Source organism: Venustampulla echinocandica (assembly GCF_003357145.1).
Source record: "Venustampulla echinocandica strain BP 5553 chromosome Unknown scaffold_1, whole genome shotgun sequence".
In the NCBI taxonomy this organism is placed as follows: Eukaryota; Fungi; Ascomycota; class Leotiomycetes; order Helotiales; family Pleuroascaceae; genus Venustampulla; species Venustampulla echinocandica.
This window is the reverse complement of record NW_022474206.1, coordinates 4081922-4095298: the sequence shown is the minus strand read 5'-3', so window position 1 is coordinate 4095298 and position 13377 is coordinate 4081922. Positions and strand designations below refer to the sequence as shown.

Genomic DNA, 13377 nt, shown 5'->3' with positions numbered 1-13377 from the left:
ACATCTCGGCCTTCGTGCGCCACGCACGAGAGATAGGAAGAAGCCCACAAGTCAAGAGCCAAAGAAGTAAAAGATTACTGGTGGCCGCGGATGGCTAAGCCGAATGACTCGGAATAAATGGAGAAGGTTTTCAGCGCCGTGTCCGTACATCCCGAGGTCGGCTTATCTGAGCTTCTATGGAGTCTGGAGTCTGGACATACTATACACCCCGTATTACGCCCCGTATTGGTAATGCAGCTGCCCAAAAGACCCAAAGACACTCTGGGATGATGGCAGTACCTTGGCGCCCTAGTTTGACTATTCCGTGAAGGCTTGCAGTAGGCAGTGCCACAAAATCCAGCGGCTCCTGATTCCAGACCTTTACTCCTTTCGAAGGTAAATGACACCAAATCTATGGTGAGACTGTCTAGGATCTGGCTAGGGACGACCTAGGATAGACGCCAGAGTGCTAAGTCCTATTATTGCCGCCCTGCAAGTCAGGGTTTCTGCTGTATTATCGAGGGAAAAGGGGAGTTCACCATGAGTTCGAAGAAGTGCTGGATGTATTCTCAATACTATGCCGACTACTTCGTAATAGGTTCGGTGCCAGATCCGTCTGCCGATCTAGTTGCCGTCCATCATTAGTCACTCTTTACAAAGTCGCCCAACGGCCCTCAACAAACTTATCTTCACGAATGGAACTTCCCACGGGATAGTCATCTACAGAGGTAGGCACTACGTAGGTGTAGCTGTTCCCCGTCATTATTACTTCCATATTATCTTGCTTGCCGATCTATCGAATATCTCAACCCGTTTCTGCCTAGTCGTGTGCACCCATCGTGAAATAAAGGGTTAAACGCCTCGCCGATCCCTCGTGGCCGAGGGCCAAGCTGACCCCGGAATAGATGTCTGGACACGAGTCCACACCCCAAACGAGCGTCTGAGTGGCGTACCATTTCGTCCAATGCGCAAAAGTGACCGTGCCATGGAAAACCCGAAGGTTCCCATCACTGCGGCGGCGATCTACAACCTCAAGCTGCAGGTTTACGCCATCGCGCTTGCTTGTGCAAGGGTATGATTTTTTTTGTTGACTTTACTACAAAACCAAGTTCGAATAGTGTCGCACCACGGAGGTTCCCATTGTACCTAGGTATGTAGGTTGCTATTTCTGTCTAATATCATTTTTCATCCCGAGTTTTTTGAGGGTCCCGCCTGCAGAGGCGGCAGTTGAGGATATGAAGATCTCTTTCCTCCTAATGGGAAAGGTTGCCGAGCGGCATGTTACAGTACTTATCAAGAAAATATCCAGGATTGTTAATGGAGGTCTATTTTGGGGCTTGCTCTATTTGTTATGAACACGTTTCTTGAACCGGGCTTTCAAAATTGAGAGACTGCTGCTGTCTGTCATGGACAGGTATTCGGATGTGGGTGGGTGAATGACGAGCCGGTGGCAAAATAACGATGGCAAAAATGTGCATCGATAAAAGTTTTTCAGTCTGTGCACGGCTTTGCAGCTGAGTATCTGTGAAGAGGACTTTCTGTTGCAAGGTGTAATGGAACTGGCCTTAATTTGTTCGTCGCATTTCTATATCAGATCACTGGGTATGCCAGTCCCTAAAACCAAGCTGGAATTGACTGATGATTTTACACATTTGGTCCGGAATGATGGGAACTAGCCATGGATCCACCCCCGAGGTTGGTAGGGCCTATGGTATCCTAGTAGGATTTGATTTCGCATTTCTATATTCTACATAAATACACCCCGCTGTTTAGAATTTCTTTAGCAAACTGTGATGCAAAATATTGCGTCGTAGCACAACCCGTGCGCTCTCCAAGGCAACTAGATAAGTCGCTTGCCGTGTCTACGGATGCCACATATATGCTGTCAACCGACATTCAAACTTCTGTTGGGGCTGGCCTGCTCTTGTTATTTTGCAAGGAGCTATTGTAGCCATCGATTGAAATTCTGAATGGCTTTTGGCGCAATGTACGTAGGAATTCTTCTCCAAAAATGCAAAAGCATACATAATATAATGTAACCACTCTTCCAAGAAAATTCCTTCTACTTCCATCCCACCCCAATCCAAGCGACCATCTCAATTTCCACCCCGTCCTCCGTCTGCTTAAACTTCTCCAAGGCTTTTACCTTCTCCTTCAAGATATCTGGCACCCTCGCCAGCTCTTCATCATCATACCCCTTGAAAAACATATCTTTAAAAAACATCATATTTTCCACCAACTCATCCAAACTATTCGCTTCAACCTTACCTTTGGCGCTCTTGACTTCGACTAGACTGCCAAATCCGGCTTCCTCAAGCTGTTTCATGAGATAGAAGCCGCGGCAATAGTCTCCGCCGATGTCCCAGGAGTAGGGCTGTTCGTTGGGACGGATGGTGAGGGCTGTAGCTTCGAAGGCCTTGTCAAAATTCCGCTCTGTTGTTACAAGTAATTTTAGCCCGGCCATTCTTTGAGGTTAAGGATATAATGGAGAGAAGGTAGCACAAATAAACGGTGGAAAGGGGAGAAATAGAATCAAAACAGTGAACCATACCAGCCCAAGTACTAATGATACTCACGCCACCGCTCTTCAAAACTCTCCATGTTTCCCTCGCAACTTTCAGGGGGGCTTCTTTATCCTGAAAAGTTGGGGCCATTATACCAAAATTGGTGATGACGTGAGAAAACGTGTCGTCCTCCAAAGTTTTGAGGTCACGCACATCCAAGACGGCGCTGGAGACACTGGGCCAATTGTTTTCTTTGGCACGAGCCTCATAAATGCTGATCATTCCTGGAGCTATGTCGCTGCCTAAGATGCGTGCGGTTGGGTACTTGGATTTGATGACAGCTGTGACTAACCCTGTGCCGCAGGCACTGTCGAGTATACTATTATAAGAGAAGATGGTGTTAGTGTGACCGTGTGCTTTTGAGTGTATGGAAATGAAACGGGTGTTCTCAGGTAAGATATATGGCGGTCTCCTAGGGTATAAATGCGCACCGCACCCCTTGAATAGCTGATTGTGGAGTCAAATTAAGAGTATGATTTATCATACGGGGTCCCATCGGACGAAGGAAATATACTGAGCACAATAAGGAAAGTATGTACTAACTTGGAATCATCCGTTATGGGAAGCGGTAGATCGCGGACGATGATCTTAGCGACTATTCGAATTACCCTATTAGAAAGTGGTGTTCTCAACCAAGCTAGATAGCAAATATATTTCCACCAAGCAAGATAACTTACTGCTCAAAGTAGCACCCGAAGCCCCACGATCATAATGAGCGGCATGCTTGCTGTGGAAGCTTTCCCCTGTCGACATGGTGTTGCAAGTCCTAGTTGCGTATTGAAATTCGGGGGGGGGATTTTGGTAGGCTTCGGAAATAAATTCTTGATAGCATGAAAGAGTTGAGAAAGCGAGCTGCCAAACAGATGGCAGGAGCTCCTTTATATATTCTCGAGGTTTGTAGATAGTGCTGATATGTCTCCGAATAGCATCCGGGCTATGTCTCCGAATAACTCCCGACACGTGATTCGATAAGTTGCTCAATAGAGAGGGCTTTTCCAGCTTCTTAGTAGGGCATAATTTGAAAGTTTTGGTAAAGATGTATGTTGCCCTGTATAGAGGTTGGGAGGATATTTTTGAGCACTCTGTGTAAATAGCGCACGATCTCGCCAACATGCAACCCCAAGTTGCGGACTACGGGCAAATAACAATACTTGAACTTTTGTACAGAGTTCGAGGCATTCGCAGAACCTCTAAATAAAAATACATTATTCGGCTATAAGCTATAACCTATAAGTGTTCAGCGATGCTGTTTGGTCTTCGTCCTTAAGACGGCGTTCATCTAAAGACTAAAACTAGTTGTTAAAAATTCCAAGGCGATTTTTAATCATTGCCACATATACAATCGGTAGTAAAGCAGACGGAATGGAATATTGATAAAAATGATTTTGAAGTTTTTAAGGAAACTTTACTCTTAGTGGAGGGTGGAGGGTGGAGGGGTTGGGGCGAAATTGTTAGTTTGGTTTTAGTTGCTTGCCCATACCATTCCTTGCTGCCTTATTCTACGGCCTCTAAATTCATTAGCAGGAATGCAAGGCATTTGTTTCTCGCCCGGTGTACCAAAGACAATAAAGTAAGCTGATATACCGTAAAGCCCATCGTATCGATTATCCTGCGGGGCAAAGTGTCTCCATGCAACAAAGTTGGAGTCATACTGCTATCGGGATATTGCGCGGACATGCCTCTTTAGTGGAAGAATACGGCCATATGCTGTGCTAATTCAGCTGCAGCTTTCGGAGGAATATACCTTCTGGCCACTTCCTTAATGGCGAGTTCCCCAATGTCTTCTCCTAGGGTGATAATCCGGGGCCTAGTCAAATCGATTCATGGCAGTATCCGTATCACGCAAGTACGTATTTGACAACCTCTTCTATCATCCGGACATTTGTTTCTACTCGCCAATATGGATTCGTTATTTTTAGATCTTCTTACTTACGTTTAAAAGCTATAGATGCTGTTCCTTTCATCATCGCTCATGTGCGCAGCTAAGAATTGTATATCAGTCCGGGCCCACACACTAGAATGGCATAATCTGACAGAAACTATTGATGTTATGGACGATTCTGTGTCTTGAAATTCTGCATCAATCCTGAAATAAGGCATCAGGTGCTAGCCATATCCATTTATGTGCTTGGCGGCGGTCTCTTTGAGAATCAGGGGCTTGCCACCTTCATATCATAATACGGATCGGATGCCCTGTCAGGCTCCTTTAGAAGTCTAGCATTGGGATACTGGTCAATGGAAGCGGATGGCCTTCAATATATACGTTGCCATGGTACCACAGTGGCGATATAGGGAGCTAAATCTAAGATTAGGACGATATGTTGAAGAAAAACTTGAGCTATCCTACATTGGTAGCTAAAGGATTGTTTAGCAATCTCCCCTATTAGTCAACGGTATTGAAATGGGAATGTATATTTTGCATTTTGGGCACCCCAACGGCTTTCGTTAGCACCACTATCAATGGTCGAAACCGACGAGATATAAGCGTAGGGACCTGACGAGGCTAGGGAATTATCAGAAAGTAAAGCATCATGCAAGCTCAGCACAGCGGTGAATGATTATGGGCTGTATTCTCCTGTTCTTACACTAGCTACTTCGCAAATGTTGCATAGATAAGGCACCTAAAGAGAGACAGGTGCGGTATACTTCGGAGCGAACAGCCCAGAATACGGGCGTAGTTGATTCGATGGAACGCCGCTTTACGCGAGATATTAAAGCGGCGCCGCATCGAGCTAAAATTCCCAAAGTGAAGCCGAAACCACAACAATCAGTCAGTCTCCGTTTCCCCATCATCAATCGCAATGCCTCCCCGATTAGCAGCGCTTACGGCGTATTGCCGAACAGCGCCCGCCGCGGCTTTACCCTCAATAGCCCTGCTGTCACCTTTCATGCAGGGTCGCTTTTCCTCGATTCTTGCAACGTTGTCCGATAATGCTGGGGCATACAACAAGCGTATTCGCCGTGGTCGAGGTCCCTCATCAGGGAAAGGAAAAACATCAGGGCGTGGTCATAAGGGCCAAAAGCAGCATGGCTCGGTGCCGGCCCGGTTCCAAGGTGGCCAAACGCCGCAGGACATAGTCCATGGAGTGCGAGGTTTTGAAAACCTGTATGGAGAATCTTCACCCTTCTAATACCTAGTTGCTAATTGGTAACTAGTTTTTCCGCCGAAATGTCTCCAGTCAATTTAAATCGGATACAGTCTTGGATAGATCAAGGCCGCCTAGACCCAACGCGCCCTATTACCGTCAAGGAGCTGGTCGAGTCGCGTTGCATTCACGGGGTGAAGAAGGATGGAGTCAAGCTTTTAGCAAGAGGAAAGGAGGAATTGAAGACGCCTATTAACATCCTGGTGTCGCGGGCATCTGCAGCAGCTATCGAAACAATTGAGGCCGCTGGAGGCAACGTCACTACTAGATACTACACGCAACAATCGATAAAGAGGCTTTTGAAGGGCGAGTCGGAATCAAGCTTCACCCCACTTGCTCTGGCGCCAAATACTGCGGAGGTCTCTCCAACGTCTAATACCACAGCATCATCTGCGTCACCATTTTTATACCGTTTACCCGATCCCACGAGCCGTAAGGATATAGAATATTATCGAGACCCAGCACACAGAGGTTATTTGAGTCATATGGTTGGGGAAGGTCAAGGGCCTAGTTTGTTTTTCAAAACACCAAGAGTTGGAGGCCGGCGGAAGTCGAAAAAGCCTGGCACTGCAGCAGCTGCAAAAGAAAACCGTCTATGGTAGTCGGTTTATTGACGGACGTTGTAAAGAGTGTGTACGTTATGGCTGTACCAATAAATGGGCATATAGTACCAATGATAATAGGCGTTTGTAGCACTTTTTTCGCTGTATTAAGAGTTAACTTGTAACTTGCGTTACTAGCCTACGTATAGCTGGGTCCGTCTTGTTCTTGTTTGTTTTATCCTCTATATTTGAGAGACGAATCGGTCCAGCAATTTCGTCCTGGAATGTGCAAATATACACCTCACAAAACAAAACGTGAATTGGCTAGTAATAGAGATTATTGAGCCTTTCGCTCTTGCCTATGGACTGCTATTGGGCTGTGAGGTCCATTGATAGAGAGTGAAAATATATAATGTAGAGTTTTGGACAAATAAACAGACTGACACTAGATCCTCATAGTGATCGACTGCTTTATCTAAGGTATGTTACCAGGGTAGCCACCTAGAAGCAGCCGTTCTAGCGCTAAAGGTGAACCAGAACTGGAACCAGCCCAATAAGTAGGTACATGGAATTAATGATCCATGAGACACCCGCTATTTGATCATTTATTTCAATGAACGTTCCATTTCTAATTGAACGATAGCTTTCTCTCTTGAACGCCAGTGTAACCAGTATCTAATATTTATTATGAACAATGGGTCTTATAGAGAGGTATTGCTTGAACACAAGCAACAAGGGTTCTTTGCAGGGATGTTGAGCCGTGTAGTTGGATAGCTTCGACCATCGCACAGGGATTCACTATCAACATCAACAACAGTGGCGAAGCTCTAAACTTGCGCTTGTCGCATCCCTTTACATACGAACACCTGCTGATAACCCACCCCCTCTCCTTACCGACCGACCTACTGCAAATCATATCTGTGAAACAATGTCGCTATTCGGATCGTCACCCGAGGAGGAGACTCCAATAAACAGCTTCGCCTCAAAGTCCCGCAATTCCCTTTTCGACGACGAACCCAGCCAAGTTTCGGCGTCGAAATCCTTATTCGCAGACGATGGTGCCGAAGGTGAATGGGATGTACCTACTGCGAAAAAAGGCGGGCGGGGTGAACTGGTCAGGAGTTTGCTTGAAGGGTCAGAAGTTCCCGATAGCTATATTGACATCTTCGATGACCTGCTCAAGAGCGATGGGGATGGAGGAAAGATCAGTCCTACTGGAGTCACAAAGCTTTTAAGCGCCGGCAATCTTGATTCTTATTCACAGACTCAGATCATGAACTTGATCAGCTGTGGTAGTCAACTCAGAGATCTGGGCAGAAACGAGTTTAATGTATTGCTGGCCTTGATTGGATTAGCGCAAGAACATGAGGACATAACTCTAGATAGCGTCGACGACCGACGACGAAGTCGGTGCCTTTTTTGATCAACACTGTGCTTAATTTAGCTAATACCGTTGCAGATTTGCCAGTGCCCAATCTCGCGAGCTTGTCCTCGCCACCGGCCACCCTTCCAGATGCCTCAGAACCTGCTACGAAACCCGCCCATCATCCTATTACACCCCTACCAGCTCCTCAGAAGCCCAATCAACCAAATCTACGAGTAGTTCGACAATCTCCAATCGATTTTCCGGAGGCGGATCCATGGGCAAGCCCGGCTTTACACAGAGGTCACAATCATGATACAGGCTCTCTCAAAGCAAACGCGGTACCCAGCGTAACAAGCAATGGCATACAAGAACCTGTCAGAACGACAAGTAGTTTTACCACTACCTCAAACGAACCGCCCAACGAGACTTCTAGCCAACCGCCTGGAGACACACCTTCCACCCCTGCAGCTGGTGTCTGGGGATCCTACGATGGTGCCCCAGCTTTGTCTTTTGGCAACCCGGAGAATTCTACAATCGGCGGAGGCGGGTTCGGCAGCTCAGGAGCTGGGGGCGACCGCCCGATACAAACCACTCCAAGCCGGTCTTTTGGTGGAGGCCGCGTAACCGGGGGAGGCGTTGAAGAAAATATAACAGTAACGCTACTACCGGAGAAAGAGGGAATGTTCATGTTCCAGCATCACAACTACCAGGTCGCAAGTCCGCGCAAAGGGACGAAGGTTGTAAGAAGATACAGCGATTTTGTCTGGCTTTTAGACTGCTTACACAAGCGATATCCATTTCGACAACTACCACTGCTGCCACCCAAGAGGGTTGGAGGTATGTACTAGGCTTATTTTCTTGTTAAAGCCTTTCAGCACTCTAAGTAGAGTGCCAACGCCCATCCACCTAAAGTCTCGAATACCCGAAGAAGCCACGATTTTGTTAGCGTGAGGAATTTCTCCTTCATGGTAATCCCGAACTCGTCTTTCCTTTTTTTCTTGTTAACAGGGCTATACTATGACATATATGTTTCATCCACTTATGCTAACCAGTGTCAGTAAATGGGAATCACCTAGCTGCCGACAGCACATTTATCGAGAAGCGGAGGAGGGGGCTCGTTCGATTTGCTAATGCCCTAGTCCGGCATCCAGTATTGAATCAGGAACAGGTATTTCCTATACCCTCTAGGGCCATACCTTGCCGAACTAACCTTTGTCCTCTTAGTTGGTGATCATGTTTTTGACAGTTCCGACAGTAAGTTACTTTTGGTTCCTCTAAGTATGAAGTAGTGTTTTAAAACTCAAACTAATTAGCACTAGGAGCTTTCTGTATGGCGAAAACAAGCAACTATCTCGGTTCAAGAAGAGTTTGCAGGGAAATCTCTTCCACCCGGTCTAGAAGATTCCATGTTGCCGACCCTCAGTGATCTTTTCAGTACCACCCGTACTGGTATCCGCCGATCCGCCGATATTTATATCAATTTGTGTAATCTTATGGACAGGCTCGCAAAGCGGAACGAAGGGCTTGCTGCCGACCAATTACGCCTATCTCTCTCCTTGCAATCTTTGACAGATATATCACAGGATACGTACGCGACGGATACCAATGATGTGCCGCTACTCAATGAAGGCCTGCATTCTGTGGCCAAGCATCTTTCCAACAGCCAAAATCTTCTAGAGGACGAGGCAAGAGCTTGGGATCAGGGTGTACTGGAAGATATGAAACGGTAAATAATCTGATATCTCCTTCTTCGATTGGTTACCTTCAATACCCGGCCACGAGCTCGTCCAAGTATATGCATTCCCTACCTCAACTAGCTTGCGAGTCCGTAACCCCACTTTATAAAACATATCTGACTTCGTGATTTCTTCTAGGCAAAGGGATACTTTGGTCAGCATGAGAGATATGTTCGACCGCCGCGACCGCTACGACAAGGATAATATTCCGTATCTAGAGAGACGGATTCAAACCAACGAAAACAAGCTTGTTGCCATTCGCGCAAAACCAGAGGGTCTCATTAAGCCAGGAGAGATTGAGAAGGTGACCGAGGCTATTATCAAGGTCGGTTATATATATCTCTTTATGGACCAGCGCTAATACCAATACAGGACAAGCAGTCAATAGTCGCTCAGCATGCTCGGGGGGTCTTTGTTAAAGAGTGCATAAGAGACGAGCTTATATATTTCCAGCAGTCACAGTATCATCTCAGCAGGTTAAACCAGGATTGGGCGCAGGAGCGGGTGAAGTATTCAGAACTGCAAGCGGATAATTGGAAACAGCTGCAGGAAGAAGTTGAAAGCATGCCTCTGGGAGATTGAAGTTAAACCAAAGCGTTAAGTTGAGGCGCTTGGGATATGGTGCGTTTCATTGTAACTTCAAACTGGTGTACAAAGTTTGGTAAATAATAGTGCCTTACCATTTGGTCGGGGAACGCAAACTATCAGCAGTGTTTGTTGGTAGTATCACGAGGACAGGCTGAGGGAAGTAGATAGTAAGAGAGTAGCAGAAATAATTTGCCAGACAAACCTTGTTTTTATAAATTCTTGGAGAGTTAATACTCTCAAAGTTCCGGTCTCCTCCATTTGACACCCCTTTTTGGGCTCTCTCACGTGCTATAGCTCGCTTATGATAGCACCTGGACTTATCGGTATCAAATTCGCGCCGAACCCCTCGCGCCCCTCCATGCGATCTTGTTCTTGGGAACGAAAACTTGGGAACGAAAGGTTGCAAAGGCTGGTCGTTGCTAAAGAATCGCCAAGATGCCTCCCATTACTGCGACCCAGCGAGTTCTAGTTAACCAGTTCATGGCTGTTACTGGCGTACCGGAGAAGATTGCGCAAAAGGTGAGCCTCCCGTCTGACCGCGAAGAGTGACAACATCAGAAAGTGCAATGATGCTGATAGCCCCTCCTTCTATAGCTCTTAAAAGCTTCCGCCTGGAAGATTGATCAGGCTACTGACAGGTAAGCTTGATATCTTCTCTTTTCCGCAATATCGACGTCAACCTTGGAAACCAAACACGTCATTGGCTCCCATGCACCGAAGCTGCTTCGCGAATATTCAAAATATGGATGGCGGATATCAACGTCAGGATAATGTGTCGGATGGTATCGATTAGGATATGAGATCTCCTATCCGTGATTATGATGACGTTTGATATCGCATGGTAGGAGAGTACACCTACACCAAGTCGAAAGTTAAAGATGGTTGTTGATTCAACACCTCTGTTGCATTGAACTTCACTCTCAAAATTGCCAGCCTTTATCACTATCATGGGCTGGAAATATGCTGTTCATAAACCGAGTTCCCCACACCCGATATGGTCCTTATATTCTCTTCTTTGAAAATCTCAAGATCCGCCGCCATCTCTCGATGAAGACGACCGCAACTTGTTCCCGAGCACTCCTTGGTGCCATTCGGGCGCTGCTTTGATCCAGGCTGTTTTTATGAGACAACTGTTCCTCGCGAACATGATATGCAAAGCTTAAAGGGGCCAGATGGGCACCATCATAGTCATTTCACGGCTGGCCAAGCCGACGGGAGAACCTAGGCAGTGGATCTTCCTACGTGCAGTCGGCTAAACCTCCCATGGATCTCTATACAAATCGGTCCGAGATATGGCTCAGCGGTTCCAGAACAATATTATTCAATATGACTAGTATTTAATCCTCGGCTTGGTTCGAAATCAAGTGGAGGATCCCGACCTATAAAACGCCGACCCCTAGGTGAACTAGCAGAACTTACATCAGTCTGTGTGGAATACTCTCTATAAGCAACATAAATGCTTCATCTAGCCAAGGTTGCAACACCGAGCCCAAATTGTCGTCTGATAGACCTTGCATCAGCCAAAGCTGGACACCACCGGTCACCCTCATTGAAATCGAGAAAGTGGGCGACGATACGGTGCCTAGAGAAAACTCCGGAAAAGTCGGCAAAGAGCTCCTTGTGAAACCTAGTCGAACTTAAATGCCCTGGCTGTACTGTCATATGGATTCATACACTATGCTAACATATCCCTGTGCAGCTATTTTGCTTCTAATGGAGCTGCCCCCAATGACAAAGGAAAAGAAAATCTAGAGAAATTATTTGGGAGCTACAGAGGTTAATACCTCCCGGGATTAGTCTGGTGATTCAAATATTGACTTATATACAATTTTAGAAACTGGTGATGAAGCAGAGATAGTTGGCGTGAATGGCACGATGAAGTATCTCACGGACCTTGGAGTCGACCTCGAAAATGCAAGCATGCTAGTTCCCCTAGAGATAATACAGGCGCCAGCACTCGGTGAGATAACCAAAGAAGGATTTGTGAAGGGATGGAAGGCGATCCGGTAAGTTGGTTATTTTGTGATATCCTATCCTTACTGATCAAGGTATAGCGCGGATACCCTGGCGAAACAAAAGGCACACGTGGCTTCACAAATAAATCAACTTGCCAGCGATAATGCCCTCTTCAAGCGAGTTTATAGGCATGTCTTTGTGTGTGCTAGGGATAAGGGACAAAAGGCTCTACCGCTGGAGAATGCAATCACATATTGGGAAATTCTTTTTGCTCCTCCTGGCAAGACATTAGCTACCTCTTCAACCAACTGGGCTGAGCTATGGATCGAGTTCTTGAACGCTAAATGGACCAAGAGCGTCAACAAAGATATGTGGAATCAAACATTGGAGTTCTTACAGAAAGCTACAGAAGACGAATTATTGAGCTTCTGGAGCGAGGACGGGGCATGGCCAGGGGTTATTGACGACTTCGTCGGGTACGTGAAGACGAAACGAGGTGCTGGGGAACGTATGGAAACAGACTAGGAAGTCTTCCAATATATTTTTCGATAGGGATCGAAGGGTTTTCCTTCAATCGTTCGAGCGAGCATTGCATAACGGCGCAAATGGGGGTTCCCCGGTATTTAGAATCCCAATCAGCACCGCACGAATTATGACCTACAGCATCTTTCCTAATATATTCCTTGGCGGTGTGACAAACTATGTCTTCCACTCATACAATCCCTTATTCGCCATGCAATGCCATATAGTACAGATTTAGGAGGATACCATCCATCCCCTGATCAAAACTCCTCTCGCTTCTCCCAGTCAACCCGACCCGATATCTTGCTCAAACTCTCCAGCGTCCCATCTCCGAGCTTCACAGAGCTAAATTTGATCATTCTTGGATCCAATCCCAACGTTGTCCTCACATCATCCTGAATCTTACTCGACGCATCGTATCTCATAACAAAGTAATGGCCATCCGTGTATTGCGCCTGATGTTTGCGCGTCCGTTTCGGTAGAGCAAAGACGCCCCAATTATTAATACCTCGGATGGTGCCGCCGGATCTGAGGATGAGGGAACCGGCTGTGCGGGCGATTCTGAATCTGGGTGTTAGTGATGAAGCCATCGAGAAGTGGAATTCGCGAAGCGGGAAGATGCGCACTCTTTCACCTCTGCGAGGTTGCCTGGCCGGACCTAAAGCCATTGATTAGCACACTAACATAGAGTTATGGAATGCGAGGAACTTACGATTGCTATGAGTTCATACAACATCTCTGCGCGTTACATTCGACCTCTTCGTCGTAGTCTTTGGGTTCGCGGTCGTCGTAAGAAATAAGGTTCAAGTAAAGTTACCGGCGCGGGATAACATTTTTCCATGTCAGGGCACTTTTTTTCGCGATTGCGATTTTGCGATAAGAAATTAATTAAAAGATACGCGATACCCAAAACGTAGAACCCAACTTTACATCTCCCCACCACTTTAACGAGGGGTCGGATATTAAGAAAGCGCCGAA

The 13377-nt window shown here is 46.5% G+C and overlaps 5 protein-coding genes across 5 annotated transcripts; 3 read left to right on the top strand and 2 right to left on the bottom strand.

Annotated features, from left to right (window-relative positions):
- Positions 1-2041: 2041 nt before the first annotated feature.
- BP5553_03881 (Uncharacterized protein) lies at positions 2042-3296 on the bottom strand (the record flags this gene model as incomplete). The annotated part of the gene is made up of 4 exons (XM_032012504.1): positions 2042-2412; positions 2531-2862; positions 3087-3138; positions 3221-3296. The coding sequence occupies 4 exons, from the start codon at positions 3294-3296 to the stop codon at positions 2042-2044; spliced, it is 831 nt and encodes a 276-aa protein (XP_031872197.1).
- Positions 3297-5344: 2048 nt separating this feature from the next.
- BP5553_03880 (Ribosomal protein L15) lies at positions 5345-6291 on the top strand (the record flags this gene model as incomplete). The annotated part of the gene is made up of 2 exons (XM_032012503.1): positions 5345-5649; positions 5700-6291. The coding sequence occupies 2 exons, from the start codon at positions 5345-5347 to the stop codon at positions 6289-6291; spliced, it is 897 nt and encodes a 298-aa protein (XP_031872196.1).
- Positions 6292-7159: 868 nt separating this feature from the next.
- On the top strand, positions 7160-9915 carry BP5553_03879 (PX protein; the record flags this gene model as incomplete). Its single annotated transcript, XM_032012502.1, has 7 exons — positions 7160-7637; positions 7691-8434; positions 8656-8765; positions 8822-8851; positions 8917-9323; positions 9472-9658; positions 9706-9915. 7 exons carry the CDS (start codon positions 7160-7162, stop codon positions 9913-9915), a joined length of 2166 nt encoding a protein of 721 aa, XP_031872195.1.
- Positions 9916-10356: 441 nt separating this feature from the next.
- Positions 10357-12402, top strand: BP5553_03878 (putative defective in cullin neddylation protein 1; the record flags this gene model as incomplete). The annotated part of the gene is made up of 5 exons (XM_032012501.1): positions 10357-10440; positions 10516-10559; positions 11621-11697; positions 11756-11927; positions 11976-12402. The coding sequence occupies 5 exons, from the start codon at positions 10357-10359 to the stop codon at positions 12400-12402; spliced, it is 804 nt and encodes a 267-aa protein (XP_031872194.1).
- Positions 12403-12659: 257 nt separating this feature from the next.
- On the bottom strand, positions 12660-13135 carry BP5553_03877 (Ribosomal protein S6; the record flags this gene model as incomplete). The annotated part of the gene is made up of 3 exons (XM_032012500.1): positions 12660-12960; positions 13026-13057; positions 13112-13135. The coding sequence occupies 3 exons, from the start codon at positions 13133-13135 to the stop codon at positions 12660-12662; spliced, it is 357 nt and encodes a 118-aa protein (XP_031872193.1).
- Between the last annotated feature and the right edge of the window lie 242 nt (positions 13136-13377).